The sequence below is a fragment of the Silurus aristotelis genome (genome assembly GCF_946808225.1).
Source record: "Silurus aristotelis genome assembly, chromosome: 7".
Lineage (NCBI taxonomy): Eukaryota > Metazoa > Chordata > Actinopteri > Siluriformes > Siluridae > Silurus > Silurus aristotelis.
The window spans coordinates 4,154,039-4,173,217 of NC_139580.1; the positions used below are offsets into that span (position 1 = coordinate 4,154,039).

Sequence of the window (19,179 nt, forward strand, 5' to 3'; positions counted from 1 at the left end):
AAACTCTGGAGCGCGCTGGACAGGTAACACAGGAGACTATGCAGAATGAAAAACAGAGGAACAGGGAGAAAACAGTGAGAGACGAGGTTTGGGATCATTTCAAACTGATACATAAAGTAAACACGGTACAGTGCAGTTACTGTTTTCAAAGTCATTTTAAACTGATTTTTATATTTTTATTTATAGACAGGACAGTCTAAAATTCCCTGATAAACACACGGATTTAGTGAGTGATACATATCCACATCGTGATACTGTGTGAGATTTAATAAATAAATACATGAGTGAGGATTATTATAACTTTCATTAACCTAATATTTTCCCATAACCTTCTCTACACTGCCACTGACTTTTTAAACGCACTATTTGTATTGGTATTTTGATGTAAAATGGCAATTGAATGCTTTAAACAGTGTCAGGAATCCACCTGCCACGCCCCCTTCGGAGACTGTCATGCCTTCGCCTTCTCTGAAGCTCCCAGCTTCCATGGTGCACACCTGGGTATCATTCATCACTCATCCCCAGCTCCTACATAAACTCCTCGTTCACACAAACTCCTTGTCCGTTATTGTTTGTTGATATGTGCTGTTATATGTATCCTTATGCGTTCCTTTCCTTCCGGACTCTATGGCACCCCGGATTACCCCTATCTTCCTGTGCGTTCATTCTTGGACTGTGTGGACCTCGCCCCTCCAGGGCGTACCATGGATATCCCTCTTTGGATTTCTAAGGACTGCCGTGTGTGTGTGTGTGTGTGTGTGTGTGTGTGTGTGTGTGTATCTCTCTCTCACTCTCTTTATTAAACCCGAGCCAGCTGTACCTCCCGTTCATTCGCTTCCCTGACAAACGGGTTTAGTTTTCACAGATATTCTCGTTTGCAAATTCAGCAATAAAACTTTACATTTTTCTAAAATGGAAACAATTGACGTTTATTTTAGAGACCCGTCTTATTTTTCTCTTGTATATTAAGTATCGTGCTCTAATACACTTTAGAGCCTGTGTCAGTAGTAACACTCAGTATCAATACTGAAAGGCCATTATCAGTACTAACATCTATAGGGTCAAAACTATCAATCATAAATCAGTACTAACATCCAGCTTCAGTACTACAATCAAGAATCAGTAATAACATCCAGCATCAGTACTAACCATCATGAATCAGTAATAATGTCCCGTATCAGTACTAACCATAACAAATCAGTAATAACATCCAGTATCAGTACTAACCATAACAAATCAGTACTAACATCCAGTATCAGTACTAACCATAACAAATCAGTACTAACATCCAGTATCAGTACTAACCATAACAAATCAGTACTAACATCCAGTATCAGTACTAACCATAACAAATCAGTACTAACATCCAGTATCAGTACTAACCATAACAAATCAGTACTAACATCCAGTATCAGTACTAACCAGAACAAATCAGTACTAACATCCAGTATCAGTACTAACCATAACAAATCAGTACTAACATCCAGTATCAGTACTAACCATAACAAATCAGTACTAACATCCAGTATCAGTACTAACCATAACAAATCAGTACTAACATCCAGTATCAGTACTAACCATAACAAATCAGTACTAACATCCAGTATCAGTACTAACCATAACAAATCAGTACTAACATCCAGTATCAGTACTAACCATAACAAATCAGTACTAACATCCAGTATCAGTACTAACCATAACAAATCAGTACTAACATCCAGTATCAGTACTAACCATAACAAATCAGTACTAACATCCAGTATCAGTACTAACCAGAACAAATCAGTACTAACATCCAGTATCAGTACTAACCATAACAAATCAGTACTAACATCCAGTATCAGTACTAACCATAACAAATCAGTACTAACATCCAGTATCAGTACTAACCATAACAAATCAGTACTAACATCCAGTATCAGTACTAACCATAACAAATCAGTACTAACATCCAGTATCAGTACTAACCATAACAAATCAGTTCTAACATCCAGCTTCAGTACTACAATCAAGAATCAGTAATAACATCCAGCTTCAGTACTACAATCATGAATCAGTAATAACATCCAGTATCAGTACTAACAATCACAAATCAGTACTAACTTCCAGTATCAGTACTAACCATAACAAATCATTACTAACTTCCAGCATCAGTACTAACCATCATGAATCAGTACTAACATCCAGTATCAGTACTAAAATCATTACAATCATGAATTGGTTGGTTCCAAGATGGCGCTGCAGATGGCTGACTCGGGGCGGAGCTCTTCAGTCGCTTTACTGTTTTTGTTAGTTTGTCTTTTGTCTTTCATGTACAGTCACTTTTACCAGGGATGAACTGCTACCCGTTTTTTTACTATTCGGGTGTTTTGCTGGACATTGTAGTTGGCGGAGCAGTGGTGGCCTTCAAATGCTTTAAAATGCGTAAGTGTGGAAAGTGAGCCCCCACGCTGGTCAGGCTCCAACTCCGCCTTTAGAACTGCATTGCCTAGTGTCTGTCTGGCGAATCTCCACTCTCTACCCAACAAAATGGACGAACTTCTGCTCTTCCGGTCAAATAAGGACTTTTTAAACTCTGCTGCTCTGTGATTTACTGAAGCCTGGATGGATAACGGGGTCCCCGGAAAGCATGTTACATCTGCTTTTCCAGCTGTTCAGAGCGGACCGCAGCACTGAATCGGCGGGGAAATGGCGAGGCGGTGGGACATGATTCTACATCAATGAAAAGTGGTGTACAGATGTAACAGCTATGAAGAAGTTGTGCTGTCCTCATCTACAACCACTCTTTATCAACTGTAAGTGTTTCTACTCATCATGGGGGTTTTCCTCTTTTTTCATTAGGCCAAAGAAGATGCCTACAGAAATGGGGACAGAATCTTGTAGGCCATAATTACACTGACAAAGGAGATTCGAGTGGAGTAGATGACGATGTGGTGAACATGGGACTGCACTTCATCTACATATGGACAAATCGTGGACTTCAGTTCGGCCTTTAACATCATCATCCCAAGACTCCTCCAGACCAAACTAACCCAGAGCTCTGTTTTGAGAGCTACCTGTCAGTGGATCACCAGCTTTCTGACAGATAGCAGAAATTCATGTCAAACAGCCGTACAATCAGCACTGGTGCCCCCCAGGGATGTCTTCTTTTCCCTCTGCTCTTCTCCCTGTACACCAATGACTGCACCTCTACAGACCCCTCTGTCAAGCTCCTGAAGTTTGCAGACGACACTCCAGTCATCGGCCTCACTGAAGACGCTGATAAATCTGCATTTAGAAGTGAGGTTCAGCAGCTGGCTGTCTGGTGCAGTCATAACAACCTGGACACACTCAAAACAGTAGAGATGATGGTGGATTTCAGGGGAAACCCCCCTGCACTCCCCCCATCATGAACAGCACTGTGGAGTCATTCAGGTTCCTGGGCACCACGATCTCCCACGCCTGAAGTGGGACAATCATATCAACCCCATTGTTAAAAAGGCCCAACAGAGGATGTCCTTTCTTTGCCAGCTGAGGAAGTTCAACCTTTCACAGGAGCTGCTCAAACAGTTTTACTCAGCACTTATCGAGTCTGTTCTGTGCACTTTGATAACCGTCTGGTTTGGGAAGACTACAGATGACGGTTCGATCAGCTGAAAGGATTATTGGTGTTTATCTGCCCACTCTACAGAAACTGTACACATCAAGAGTGAGAAAAAGGGCCCAGAAAATCACCCTGGATCCATCAGAGCAGCAAGTACCAAAACAGTGAGGCACAAGAGAAGTTTTTTCCCCCAGGCAATTTACCTCATGAACACTTAAATGCTCTTCCAATTGTGCAATAAAATAAAACATACATGCATTACCACTTTTATTAATCTAAATCTGTACTTTTTTGTGCAATAATACTTTATTTTCTTTATAAAAAATGTGCCGTAACTTTTATTAAGCTTATTAAGTCACCAAAACAAATTCCTTGTCAGTGCAAACATACTTGGCAATAAAGCTTTTCTGATTCTGGTTCTGTACCAACATCCAGCATCAGTAGTTCTTACCGGTATCAATAATTCATCACATCTGTATAGCGCTGCAGCTTTGTTCTCTGCAGCTCATCTAAAACACACACACACACACACACACACACACACACACACACACTCTGTCTGTACCGCTGTGTATGGGAGGTTCTGGATGGAGAAATAAACAGAACCAATTAAAATGACTACTGAATTAGTACTGAATTATCAGTAAATACTGCATGTGTTTATTTACTTTGTGGGCCGTCATTATTTACACCCCAATTCATTCCATTTACAAGTGTGTGTGTGTGTGTGTGTGTGTGTGTGTGTGTGTGTGTGTGTGTGTGTGTGTGTAGCAGATGGAGCTCTGCAGTGGCAGTTTATCTCCACAGTGAAAGACCACATGCCTGCTGTTCACTCTGTGAGAGAGAAAGAGAGTGAGGGAGAGAGAGAGAGATGGCGACAGAGATAAAGAGATATAGAGAGAAAGAGCTAGAGAGAAAGACGGGAATTTAGAGACTGTAAATATAGACATGGAGAGATCTGTCTCTCTCTTTGATTCTTTACCCTGTTGTTTTTTTCACCGTGGACGTGTCGTGAGTCGTCTTCTGTCTGAGGTAAACATGGGGCCTGTTTTGTGGCTCAGCAGAAGGCGTCATAACTCGCTGGATTGTCTTTCTCTTGCTGACGCCGTCACATCTGAACACACACACACACACACACACACATGGCTGCAGAAACAGGACTGATAGCCAAGAGTCCGCATGTGTTCTTGATCAAAACAGGAAGTTTGTGTGCGCTCTGACCTCTACACGGTGGAAGGATGAGTGTCTGTTTGGGTGGCGTTCACTCTGTTGACCCTTGAACATACTCACCGATTTTTACAGCAGATTTTACACACGTCCTCAATGGGCAATTTAACTAACAGCAGAGAATATACTTCAGACAGAAGATCCATGTTAGTGTAAAGCTTGGTGTTGTTGTGTTTTGTTTAGAGGTCGACCGATTGTGGATTATACAGATACTGATATCTAGGTTGGATCGTACTCGCCGATAACGGATTAATCAACCCGAATATGCTTTTAAAATGAATGCTGGATTTAAAAAAAAAAACAAAAAAAAAACATAACACTATGTAAGATGGTACAGAGATTTATTCGAAAAAATGAACAAATTCAAAAATCTGTACTTAATCATAAAAATGTGCTCAAGGAAATAAATATGAGTATATCAAGTATATTAATAAATATTGAGAATAATAAAAGAGGCATTCAAACTGAAACTAATACATTTAATAATTAAAAACAGTTACATCCAAAATTAATAAACAACGTGTGGTCTCGTGCTGTCTAACACAACCCGGAAAAACTATCGGTATAAATTCTAGCCCGTTTGTGTGTATGTGTGTTTTGTCCAAAAAAGTGTACTTGTAGGCATCTGTAAGCCTTAAGAGTGTCTCCCAGTGATGAAGAATAATTTTAAGATAGGCAAGATCCCTTAATAATTCAATAAATCCATAAAGAACCCTTAATGTTTCACATATAGAGAAAAAATATGATAAGTACATAGCAACACAGAAGATCTGTTATGTTCTTCATGGATTTGTTGGATAATAATTCTTCCATCTCCCATCATTATTAAGTTTTCAGTGGAACATTTTGCTGAAAATCGTGTACCAGTATGCTATGAGGCCAGGAAAAAATGAAAGCGAAAGAAATCAGACCCTGAATTTGAAACTGGTGGTTGGTTCTGCTGATGTGTTTGAAGTGAGGCCCCCTGGAAGGCAAACATCTCTCTGATGGATAGCGCACAAGCATGAACTGTATGCTAATGATGCGCTAACTGGGTGGGAGTGAAACCGTAATGAGTGCTTGGCGCTCTAAAGGTGTCAGCATGGGAACTAGTACTGAATAGAGGAGATAAAGGAGGCATTGGAGTACATTGGTGCATGGAAGCTTAAAACTGATGATAATGAAGTCAAGGTGACTGGTGGTAAGCTAACCAATCAGAAATGAGCTCTGTTTGAAGCCCCACCTCTCGGCACAATGAATAGAAAAATGCAGTTTTTTCCTTAGTGGTATTATCTGACTGGATGTTAACATCTCACTGTGTTCTTCACCCTTTCTTTGTCTCGATCTCAAGCTTTCACTAGCTCTCCTATAGGTTTGACCCAAAAGCCGGAGAAGCAGCACGAGGAGCCCCTCAAAGCCGACGACACCACCGTCACCGATTCCTCTCTGATCACTGACCCTCCTTCTAAAACAGAAACACCTGGCAAACCCAGCAGCAGACCCAGCACCCCTGCAAACAGTGCCACCCCTCAGAACAAAAAAGGTACTCCACAGATTCAGATTTCATCATTAGCATCATAGGACACCTGACTTTTCCAGCCATATGTAGTTCTTTCCCAAACACACAATTTTATAGGAAAGCCAGCACCATGTAGATCCGCTTTACATGGGTTGGAGTGGAAAATCTATTGCTTTATAAATCAGACTCTATTGAACACCTTTGGGTTGAGTGTAAACGCTGACTGCACCCCAGGCCTCAATAAATATAAATATAATAATTAATACATCTAATTTTATAATTAATAGATGATAAATAATAAATATAATAGGGCTCGCCATGCAGCACGCCTCCTCACCTGAAAAAACAAACAGCACGTGGCATCTGCGATACGCCTCTAGATGCCGCTTTCGCAACGAGAGGGGACCTTCTCAGCCGCTCCAGGAACGGGCGCAACCCGGAAAAACTATCAGTATGGATTTTCGCCAGATAGCCAATAGTTCCTGCAATCGATTGACTTGTAATACCAATCTTATGGCCAGAGGTCCACTAAAGTAATGTTAGAGTAAATTATCAACCGCTTTTGACTTTTAATTCAACAAGTAGCCTTGCTGAAGTGATGTGCATATACTTTGCATATACCAATTCAGAGCAACGCTGATACTTTGGTACTTCAATCGGATTTGTTGTTGTTTTAGTGTCACACTGCACACCACAAAACAATGAAAAAAACATGTTGAAACCATGACCAGGGTTTCCAGAGTGCAGAAATGCCCATGTTTATGAAGAGGGAGGGGCTTACTATGTTTATCTCCTGTTCCATTGGACAACCGTTTGTTTGTGTCTTTGAGTGCAAGTATGTGTAAGAGGGCAGATAGCTTTATTCATTTGAGTGATGCAGAGTGAACAGCTGTTTGTATATACACACTAGGATGGCATTTGGGAGTTGTTGTATGATTGGGAAGAGCGAGGAAGGAATTTGGGCAAAATAGGGTAAAATTAAATACAGGAACAGTTAGTTAGCTAGATTAGATAAGATTAGATTAGATTAGATTAGATTAAATTATTTGCTTGAAATGTCTTTTTGTATCACATCTCATACTGAAGGTACTGAACCCTAGTGTGTTTTTCTCTCCCTCTGTGCAGTGAGTTTGCACAGCAGCATGATACAATACTATTGATTCAGTTCCACACTATTGATCTAAATGGCAACAGGAAGACAGGTTTAAGCGTAGCGCGATCAGTCATGTGCTCCTCAGACTCACAATAACGAATGGCTGATTGTCTTTCCAAAAAACCCTACATCGTACTGAAGTACACGGCGGCGCATGCCATCCCGACTCTTTATTAATCTTCTCTCTTTTTTTTTCTAATCGAGCAGATGGTTATGGCTTGATGCCAAGTCATCAGTTGTTTAGAACTGGAATGAAGAACACGACAGCTGCAGTTTATCAGCTGTGTGTGTGTGTGTGTGTGTGTGTGTGTGTGTGTGTGTGTGTGTGTGTGGAGACAACCATTCTCAAACAGTCTTTACAGTCCCAAGTGTGTTCCTCTAACATCTTAGTGAGAAGTTGTCATAGCAACAAGACCGTCCCATGTTAGATTCGGATGGTAAATCTTGCATAAGATGTATAGTACGGAGGAACGCTCTCTCTCTCTCTCTCTCTCTCTCTCTCTCTCTCTCTCTCTCTCTCTCTCTCTCTCTCACACACACACACACACACACACACACACACACACACACACACAAACACATATATACACACACACTTACACACCCTTATAATAGTGTAAACACCTGCATTCCCACATACATGCACACATTACAATTCAAGGAGTAAGTCTGAATGTACATATACAGGATGTATATGCATAGCTAGGTTGCATCACACTTGCCGATAACCGATTTATCAAACTGGAAACAAAACATAAAACTACATGTAAAATAGCACTGAACTTTTTTTTACAAAATTAATAAAAAAACGGTACTGAATAATGAAAATGCGCTAAATGAAAAAAATTATATGTACATATTAATTATATTAATAAATATTGAAAAAAATAAAAGACGTATTCAAACTAAAACAATAAAAGTAACAATACATAAAATAAAAAATAAAAAACATCCAAATGAATAAAATGACACTTCAAATAAACAACATGTGGCATCAGTGATTCACCTCTAGAGGCCACTCTCGTACCGTATAACGCAACTCGGAAAAACTATCCGTATGGGTTTTTCCAGATGATTATTCAGCAAATAATTAAATTATTCATCTGATTATTCAGGTAAGTAATAGTAAGTGATAATCCAGGTGTAGAGGTGTACAGGTGAAGCGAAGAGCATTAAAATGGTGTAGGACCTCACACGTAGCCACGGATTATCACCTTATACCATGGATCAAAATAATGCTTAATTATTATTTTTTACTTATTATATATATGGATCTTTATTTGTTTTCTTTTTGATGTTCCACAGATGGGGTGAGCTCAGAGCAGAAACAGAAGCTGGCTAAACAGAGGAGAGAAGAGAGAGCTAAGTACCTGGGTAAGACCTCAGCTGCTTCTATGTGCGACATTTCATTTACATAAATATCGAATTTTCCATATATATTTCATTGCACAGATGAATTCGAGATGACCAAAAGAAAATTTTCAGCATCTCACCAGTGCTGCCATTTTTATAAAAAATTCTCTTTTTGTCTGATGTGTTCACAACAATTATTAATTGAATATAATATGCTTGTTTAATAGAAATTAGTGGCTGTTAATCAGAACTAATTCTGGGATAGTGACCGAAGTAAGGCTTTGAAACATAACAGCTTCTCTTTTTTATTTGTTTTTTTAATGCTTCAGAACAGAAAACCCACGAGCAAGGTAAGATCCGCGATAAAGGTGGTGGTTTCATCGATCAAACCTCATGTAATCGATTAAAATATTCAAAAAATGGCTTCAAAGTTCATCATTTTCATAAGGCTTACTGTATTTTCTGGTTTAAGATGTTTTGTTTTTTTTGTTCTCTGGTAGATCTTGTGATTTATATGGCATACCCTATAAACTATATACATTATACACTATATGGACAGAAGTATTTCAGGGTTTTTTTTCTCCAAAATTGTTTCTACAAAGCTAGAGGCACACAATTGTATAGGATGTCTTTGGATACTGTAGCATGAAATATTCCCTTTACTTGAACCAGGAGACCCAAACTCAGTGCTTCTGTGCACAAAGACAGCTCATGAAGATATGCTTTTACATGGGTTGGAGTGGAAGATCTTGAGTGGCCTGCTATAGAGCTCTGACCTCAACCCCCCTATTGAACACCTTTGGCAATTAATGTCCACAAGCACAACTTCAAAACCTAGTAAAACATCTTCCCAGATGATTGGACCTTATTATAACAGCAAATGGCAAATGAATGTGGAACAAGATGTTTAAAAGGCACATATGGTCAGGTGTCTACAAACCTTTGTGAATATTGTGTATTTCTTTTCTAAATGAGCCTAATTATACTATTCTGAGTGCTCGGTGTTTCTTACACTAGCTATGATTACGGCAATAAATTACAGCAATCTGCCCATCCGGTGTGGTAATTTATTATTACAGACTTTTGATTCATTGCAATTAGCATGAGTGTAGCAGCAATGAACTAAATTTATTATAAAGTGAAATAATTTCAGTAGCCTTGGTACATTTTATCAGCTTAATATTTGAAAAGGAGTAAGATATTTAGTTCAGTTTTTTTGTATAGCACTTTTAACAGTAGACATTGTCTAAAAGAAGCTAATGCTAATAGGTTATTTGCGTATTGTAGCTGAAGTGACTGTAAAAATATAACCTCCATAGAAATAAAATGGAAATAATATGATGTAGAGAATTAAGAAAAAGATCAGGACTGTAGTAAAAACTTCAGCTGAGGAAACAATTCTACTATTATATCAACTTAAACAGAACAAAAACTAAACTAAGCTATGGCAGGTTTGGAATTAAAAGTTTAGGGACTTTAGAGTGCTGTTAAGAAACTTGATTTAAATCACGTTGGTTATATATAATATACTCTAGATTCAACACAACTCAGGTGAGCTGAGCTGAACAAAATTTATACTTTATTTATAATTTCATCTAAACCTAATAGAACTAAATTTAATTCAACTCCACTCAATTCAACTGACCTCAATTTTACTCAATTCAGTTTAACTAAATTTAATTGAACTCAGTTCAGTTTAATTGTTTAAAAGTTTTACTTAATTGAGTTTAACAACTTAATTTGGCATAATTCAGTTCACCTAAACTCAATACAACTCAAATAAATTTGATCAGTTCTCTTTAATTGGGGTATGATTAACCTTTGGACCACTCAGCTGAGGTGAACTCATCTCAATACAACTCAATTCTCATGTTCCTCAGCTTTGTTCAGCTCATCGGAACTCAGATTTACGTTTTCTGACATTTTTTAAGGCAATTTAACTCAATTCATTTCAATTGTAGTTTGAATGGAATGGCATTTACAGTATATTTATTTTCTGCACAATAAGGTTATTACTTTAGTGCTTAATACAGTATGTATACTCTGGAGTTTAGATGAAGTTAAACACATATGAAGCAGCATAACTTTTACTGCAAACAACATTGATTATGAATCAGACGATCCTGAGTAAAATTCCCAGTGTGTTCACACCGGCTGCTTGTGCATGTGTTGTACAGATGGAAAACTACTTCATAGTGACTATTGTTCTATAAACAGCCTTTTATCAAAAGAGCTTCAGTGTTTCCACCATCTGTAGTGTACGTACACTTAGCATTGAAGAAGTTGTTTTCTGTGGTGGGAATTAAATGGAAAACCTAGGGTGTGGAAAATATATGAGATTTGCATTATATTGCCTTTTTTTTGTTCTTCTCAAACAAATTGGATTCTGAAACAGAGTTTGTACTGATTGATGACAAAGATTTTAAAAAAACATTTTATTATTAAATTATTCATTTAAAGTTGTAAATTATGACAAGTAATTCACAATTTTTGTTGGGTTTACAGTGCAGTTTATGTACAATTCTCCCTCTAAAAGGAAACATCAAAAGGAGAGTCAAAACCTCACCATTTTTTGTTTCTGCATGAGGGGTCATAGAACGTAACCCCCGCGAGTATCGAGGTTGCACTGTATACGTTAAAGTTTATTCATTACGGTAGTGTAAATTGCTCTGTTTCGCTAAATTATGTACTGTAATTTGTTGAAAATTATTACAAATAACAACACTACACCATACTGATCACCAAGACTAAGACTCCTGGGTAGGCGTACGATATATTCAAGTTACGATGGGGTCATCAGAACCCATCTCCATCATAAGTCAGGGACTGCCTGCACAAGAGAAAATGTATAGGTGAATGAGAAACAGGTGTGGAAAGGCATTTGAGTCCGGGGTGGTTTGTGGGAAATGTAGTCCCTGTCCATAATCCTGACATTGTGAAGGTTTCAGACTGATTCACTATATGGACCAAAGTTTGTGGGAACCTGAGCATGTGCCTCTTTTTGAACATCACATTCCACATTTCATCCCTATTTACTCTTATAATAACTTCCACTCCTCTGAGAAGATGTTTCACTAGATTTTACAAAGATTCTTTCAGCCACAAGGGTGTTAGTAAAGTCAGGAACTGATGTATGTGAGAAGGTGAGGAGGTTCCTGCGGTGCAGTCAGCGTTCACATTAATCCCAAAGGTGTTTAATAGGGTTGGAGCTCTTTAGCAGGAGATCTTCCACACACCCATGGAAAGCATATCTTCATGGAGCTGGCTTTGTGCAGGGGCATTATCATGCTGGTCATCAACAGGTTTGGGTCTTTAAGTTCAAGTGAAGGGAAAATTTAATGCTACTGCTCCCAAAGACATTTGTGTGTAGAAGTGTATGTTAAATTGAATACAATTTCCTTATTCTTATAAATGCTACAAAATGGATAAAGCCATGACCTGGATATGAATTTTCCATCATGCATGGGTCAGCTTTTAGAAATTCTTTAACAGGCAGAAAAGTAGCCCTTTGCGTCTGGAATAATTGCACTATTCATCAGTTTGCCCAATTCTTCATGTTAATCAGCTGTTAGAGAAGCCGTACTGTCACAAATCCCAACATCTGGATCTCCAACGTCGCAATGCGGTCGCTTTAAACCCTCAAGCTCCACAAAGCTCTTTATCTTCCTATAGAGGAGCCAAAATCCTGCAAATGAAAAGGAACATTTTATTACCCCAAATCTATTTCCTCTGTTCCACCCAAGATGTTTGATTTGCTCTCCGATTATCTAAAATGAATATAGTCGCATTATATAAAGATACAAAAAGACGGAAAAAAGCTGTATTTCTTTATATCTACATATATAACTCAGAATCCTGAATTCTGATTGGTCTGAAAGCTTTGATTAATAATTTAGGGAGGGAGTCTCTGGTGTCAGTCTTAAATCATTTTATCATTTCATGTTTTTAATTGCTTGTAAAATCACTTTTGGCTAGTCATTTTCGAGCTAGTTAGGACTTGGGCTAGTTAGCAAAACACTCAACAGGACGTGGCTCTGTAAAGTCTAATCTCATCCCACTAGCCTTTTTCAAGTTAGTTCATTTTCATGCTAGCTCATTACAATGCTATTTAGTGGTAGCTCAGTGGGACACTGCTGGGCCCTCGAGCAAGGCCTTTAACCCTCCACTTGTAAATGTAATTACGACACTGCCTGATTAGCAAGACAGAAATGTCTCTGTAAAGTCAAATCTTATCCAGCCAGCTGTTCATGTGGCAGGTTATTATTATGCTAGCTAAAGGTGATGCTAAGGTTAGGGTTAGTTTAGCAAAACAGCTAGCAGGAAATGTCTCTGTAAAGCCAAAAGGGCATATACTGTACAAATAGATTAATTTGGATTTCACAGATATAGAAATAAATGTCAGATACTTGTACATACATCCCACATGTATTTCAAAATGGCTATTTTTATATATGTAGTAAATTTTCCCAAATCCAAATACGGTATATGCCACATACAGTATCTAATAAAAGTAAGAACAACCCTCACATATCAGCAACCATTGTAGTAAATCTTCTCAAGGGACAAAGCTATACAAATGAAACTTAATTTTAGATTTACTGTCCTCAGCATACAGTCATTATTGTCTAAATAGCTGTCAACAGAAGTGAGTACACCCTTTAGTGGACATGTAAATGAAAGGGTTAAATATAAGAAATGCATAAATGGCATATATAAATGGTAAATAATCACAGAATAAAGTTAACTTTTCAGTTTTTAAAAAATTAAATGTTTACTGCAATTACACAACAGAATTAACATAAAAATGTACAATTCTTTTAACAGTTATTTAAAACTAATTTAATACTAGAAAATCAAGTGGTAATCTTGGGTCCTTTTTTTTTTAATTTCTTTTATTTATATTTATCTATTTGGCAGATTCACATCCAAAAGCAGAGATGCCTTAAATAAGTACAAGACTGACCTCTCAAATTGCTCTCCAAGAGTGTATCAGTGTTAAATAGTCCCATGAGCAAATTCGACATTATGTATTCCGGTATATATAATATGACATATATCAGATTTCCGTATGGGGTGCTGAAGTGACCACTTGTGTGAGACGTATGGTACATGGTTACACACTTGAGATTTGTAACAGGAAGTCCAGGAGGAAACAGGAAATAAACAGTACAAATGTAAGTATTTGGTGACCCGAGCTTCCTGTGAATCAAAACAGTTTCTCAGGGGTGGGGGGGATTAGCATTCCTTAGTGTGTGTGTGTGTGTGTGTGTGTGTATGTCACAGGCTGCTGGAAAACAGGAAATACTGCAATGGCACATCAAATGTTTAGTTTTTCTCCTTCAAGGAGAATGTAAGCAGCTGCCGCACAGCATGCTGGGAAATGTAAATAAGGAGGACGTGATTGTTTTATAATCGTTATTTGATCAAGAAGTGAAACGAGGCAGAAACAGAAACGTGAGGCTCTCTTGCTCTCATTTGGCGTCGTGCCGGTCAGGGGCTGAGCTCGGGGCGCTCGGGGTGATTACGACGCGGAGAGATGCAATTACTAAATTCTACAGAGATGAAAAATAATTATCTGGCAGTAACGGACCATACTTAAGAGCTCTATAGCAGGAGGTCTTTCACTCCAACCCATGCAATGCATATCTTAATGGGGCATTATCATGCTGGAACAGGTTCAGGTCTCCTCAAATGAAGGGAACATTTTTTTTAATTCAAATTCATCCCAAGATGTCCTTTACAATTGTGTGCCTCAAATATTGTGGTAACAGTTTGCAGAAGAACCACATATACATTATATTGCTAAAGTATTGGGTCATAAGTTTGGTATGTGCTTTTTGAGCATCGCATTCCACATTTAGTCCCAATTTGCTCTTATAATTCTCTCCATTCTTCTGGGAAGATGTTCCACTAGATTTTTGGAGTGTGATTATGGATATTTTGTGTTCATAATCCACAAGGGTGGTATGAAAGGCAGGTACTGATGTAGGTGAGGGGACCTGGTGCGCAGTCAGCGTTCACAATTATCCTAAAGGTGTTCAGTAGGGATGAGATCGCCATACAGGTTTGGATTTCCAAGTTCAAGTGAATGCAAAATTTTATTACAGCGCATTCTAAAGACTTTTTGTACAATTGAGTGCCTCCAGATTTGTGGTAATAATTTGGAGAAGAACCACATATAGCAGGCAAGTGCAGGTGTCCTAATACTTTTGCCAATGCAGTGTAGATAAAAAATAGTTTCCCAATAGATTTTGGGTATATAGTTTACTTAAAATCACTTCCACCCACCTTCCCTTCGGAGCCTCTAGCACTGCTCCACTGGTCCCTCAGCTGAATGATCAAAGACCTACTTTTTCTTGCAGAACTCAAATTAGCACTGTGTAAATGAAAGCTCCATATTTCTCGTCTCCCTTCGTAGCGGTGAAGAAAGCTCAGTGGCTGGAGAAGGAGGAGAAGGCTCGGCGTCTGAGGGAGAGCCAGTTGGAGGAGAGAAGGAGGAGGCTGGAGGAGCAGAGACTCCGGACTGAGAAACGCAGAGCTCTCCTGGAGGAGAAACAAAGACAGAAACTGGAGAAGAACAAGGTCAGGACACTGTGCTTCACTCTCTTCACTTTTTTTGTATGCATTGCCGATATGACACAACTCAGGACTGAAACACGACACTGTTATTTTAAAGTGTTTAAAAGCTCAGTGTATAGAGGGGTCATGTGTGTGTGTGTGTGTGTGTGTGTGTGTGTGTGTGTGTGTGTGTGGGTGTGTGTGTGTGTGTGTGTTTGTGTGTGTGCAGGAGAGATACGAGTCCGCTATCAAACGTTCGACTAAGAAGACGTGGGCTGAGATCAGACAGCAGAGATGGTCCTGGGCTGGAGGACTGAACCAGACATCTCGCAGAGAGAGTGAGTGTTTTAACTAATAGGGATGATGTTAATAATGGGTGGGGGATAATAGACACATTATTTATCACTTCACTATCATCATCTCTACCAACCAGTCAACTGGTTTTTGTGTGTTATAGCTGAATATTCAGTATTTATAATTTTTTTTAAAGAACTGAAAATCTCACAAAAGTTTCTCGCTAACAAACATCCAGACAAGCAGCTAACACGACTGAACAGTTTTTGTATGCAGCACTTCATGCTAACACGGTTTAAGTAGAGTTTGATGAGAGTCCGGTCTCTGGTCTGATCATCTGCGATTAGCTGATTGACTTCCATGAATGCATGTGATTGGATAATCCTTTGCAGTTCAGAAACCTGGAGTAGCTGAATTTTGACCATTTTGTTGTTTATTGGGTGTGTGGAAGTGGGAGTTTAGTAGATGTTGGGCTTCGGATCCAAAGGTTGTGAGTTCAAATCTCAGCACCACCAAGCTGCCACTTAATCCTCAACTGTTCAGTTGTATAAATGGGACTGTAATGAACGGACATTCGGTGCCACCCAGATGAGGGTGTCTGGTTCCTCTAAAGGTTTCTTCCTCACACTCTCTCAGAGAGTTTTTTCTTGCCTCAGTCGCCATTGCTCTCTTAAAATAGATGTAAAATTTTTTTTATTTTTTTAGCACACAAGACAATCAGTGAAAACTAAACTAAACATCAAAATACGAACACAGTGCGTTTAAAAAGTCCCCCTGCAGTGGCAGTGTAGAGCAGGTTATGGGAAAATATCCGTTTAATGAAACTCATAATTATTCTCACTCATGTATTTATTTATTAAATCTCACACAGCATTACGATGTGTGTTTTCATGTCTCTGGAAAAGCTGCTTGAAATGAATCACTAAATCTGTGTAGAAACGTGCTCCACTACTCTGCTCTACACGGCACTGTGGAGGGACTTTTAGATCGCGCTGCCTATAAATAAAAATATAAAAATCAGTTTAAAATGACTTTAAAAACTGTAACCGCACTGTACCGTGTTTACTGAATCTTCTCCCCGTCCCTCACTGTTTTCTCCCCGTTCCTCTGTTTTTCATTCTGCAGCGTCTTCTGTGTTTCCAGAGTTTAGCGGCTGGTGTGTCAGTAATAATAGTCCGTGGGGAAACGCCGTGCTAGGCGTGGAGTTAAATGGACTAAACGAAATGTAATATTTGTAATCGAATTACTCGAATTATTCGAGGAATCGTTTTCAGCCCTAGTATTGTTTTAATTCCACCCCCATGTAGATGCAAAAAAAGCACCATGGATTATACAATTTTAGAAATAAGGTTCCTCTTGGATTATTTGGGTATTTAATGGTCTCTAGACCTTCATGTTATACACGACATGGACAATAGTATTAGGACACCTGACTTTTACAGCCATATGTGCTTTTTCCCCACACTGTTACTGCAAAGTTGGAGGCATACAATTAGTTATGAAGGCTTTGTATGTGGTGGCATGGAATTTTCCCTCCACTTAAACTAGGTGAACCAAACCTGTCCCAGCATAATAATGCCCCTGTGCATCCCCCCAGTCCTCCTCACCTACATAATTGCATCAGTACCTGACTTTACTAACAACCTTGTGGCTGAATGAGCACAAATCTCCACGCTCCAAAATCTAGTGGAACGTCTTCCCAGAAGAGTGAAGGTTATTATAACAGCAAACATTTTTAAACATGTAATGTGATGTTTAAAAAGCATCGGGGGTCGGGTGTCCACAAACGTTTGGTTGTATAGTGTAGATATTTTTTCATAGGGAAAAACCAAAGATCCCATAAAGCTTTGGGTCACTAACTGCAGTTTATTCTTCTATTTAAGTCCTAAACTTCTCTTTGAGCTTTCTGTGTGATACAGTATGTATTCAGTGTTAGTCATAATTCAGTTGTACATGCCTGGTGATGTGGCTGTAGTGTGTATTGTGTGTGTGTGTGTGTGTGTGTGTGTGTGTGTGTGTGTGTGTGTGTGTGTGTGTGTGTGTGTGTGTGTGTATATGTGCTGTTTTGTGGTGATATGACATTGATATCGCATCAGTATGCCAGTGTACAACATTCTATTTTTGGACTATTTGTAAATAATGGGCCTTGTTTATCTTTTAGTAAAGTTTTTACATACAGTCAGATTAAAAAAAGTTTACAAATTGATAATTCTATGTATCACATGTGTATATGTGGTAAAGGCCAATCACCAATAAATGATCAAGTGTGCATATGAAAATGCTGATTTTCATTTGGAGGCATAAATTAAATATATCAGGTAAATTAAATTACCAGATGAATAAGGCCCAATGTTTTTACCAGCTGCTTGTTGAATGTCGTGTTTTTGTAAATAATTACAAAAATACAGTTTTTCTGAATGTATTGATGTATTTGATACTTAGTTTTGCCTTATCACTCATCTAGTCCTTACTTCTCTCCCTTGGTTATAACTCCATCACTATAATATGAGCTGTTTCTCTATGTTACATTAAGTTTCTTTATTACCTCGACCCCCTGAAGTACTATTCTGGAAGTTGGAGTACTAAATAACAATGTTTCGATTTTAAGAGCATTATCTGTCATTTTTTTAGCATAATACAATTATCTTTATGGTTTTTACAACTACACGGTGAGAAATTAAGTGCCATTAAGCTTACTGGATGCGGACTTCTTTTCAAAACAGAAAAAAAATATCTAGTTAATATATCTCTAGCTACATAGCTCCCATTAACCGCTAGTTAATCATACCAGCTATTAAAATTATAATTAAAACAGTTTGATTTTGTTTTTAGTTTCAATGTAATCACAATTACCCAAAAGTTATTATTAAGAAAATTAGGGAAAAAAGCAAATATAGTTCAATAACATGGGAAGATCAACATTTATCTCAGATATGTTGGTCGGTTTTACAGAACAGGCTTAATATGACAAAACAACCATGTGCTAGCTACATGTACATTAGCTATTAGCAATTATTAGTTATACTGTTATCTATAGCTGAAAGTATATTTATATAGTATAAGTAATAAAAGTCCATAAGAGTTACTTCTCTATTGGAGTTACTTCAGCTATTGCCTAAAATTAGTTCTAGTGTGAACAATATTTAGCTAATGTAACTGAAATAGAACAAAAATGTGTGGGCAAGATGAACATTTACCTAAGATGTGTTGGTAAATTCTGACAAAAAGCCATAGTTTGGTCAAACAGCTATATTTTACCATCAGATCATTATGTGTTAGCTAAAAAAAAAGAAACCTTGATTATTAGCTATAGTTAGACATAATGTTAACTTTACTTAAGGTTCCTTTATAGATGATCTATATTCAGTCATAGATTGAGCTATAGTTAGTTAATATAACAGTGAAAATAGAACCAAAAATTGTGGAAGATCACAAATTTACATTACTATATTTAGCTAGTATGAGAAATTATGAAAATTAAAAAATAAATGTTGGAAAGGTCAACATTTCCCT

General features: G+C 38.1%; 1 protein-coding gene and 1 long non-coding RNA gene across 8 annotated transcripts in view; both read left to right on the top strand.

The window, feature by feature from the left end:
• Nucleotides 1–19,179, top strand: part of map7d1b (MAP7 domain containing 1b) — a 46,162-nt gene that overhangs the window by 13,364 nt on the left and 13,619 nt on the right. For 4 of the 7 annotated variants that reach the window (XR_014534441.1, XM_083547017.1, XM_083547016.1 and 1 more), the window contains exons 2-6: nt 6,141–6,332; nt 8,767–8,835; nt 9,144–9,164; nt 15,233–15,396; nt 15,602–15,710. Coding sequence is in view for 6 of the 7 variants with exons in the window: in XM_083547017.1 (XP_083403143.1) it covers nt 6,141–6,332; nt 8,767–8,835; nt 9,144–9,164; nt 15,233–15,396; nt 15,602–15,710 (555 nt within the window). In the remaining variant the exon portion in view is untranslated. The remainder of the gene's footprint in view (nt 1–6,140; nt 6,333–8,766; nt 8,836–9,143; nt 9,165–15,232; nt 15,397–15,601; nt 15,711–19,179) is intronic. The other 3 variants (XM_083547018.1, XM_083547019.1, XM_083547021.1) reach the window with 1 other exon arrangement.
• Nucleotides 16,196–19,155, top strand: LOC310729207. The gene is made up of 2 exons (XR_014534503.1): nt 16,196–18,260; nt 18,832–19,155. It is a non-coding gene; the product is annotated as an uncharacterized lncRNA (long non-coding RNA).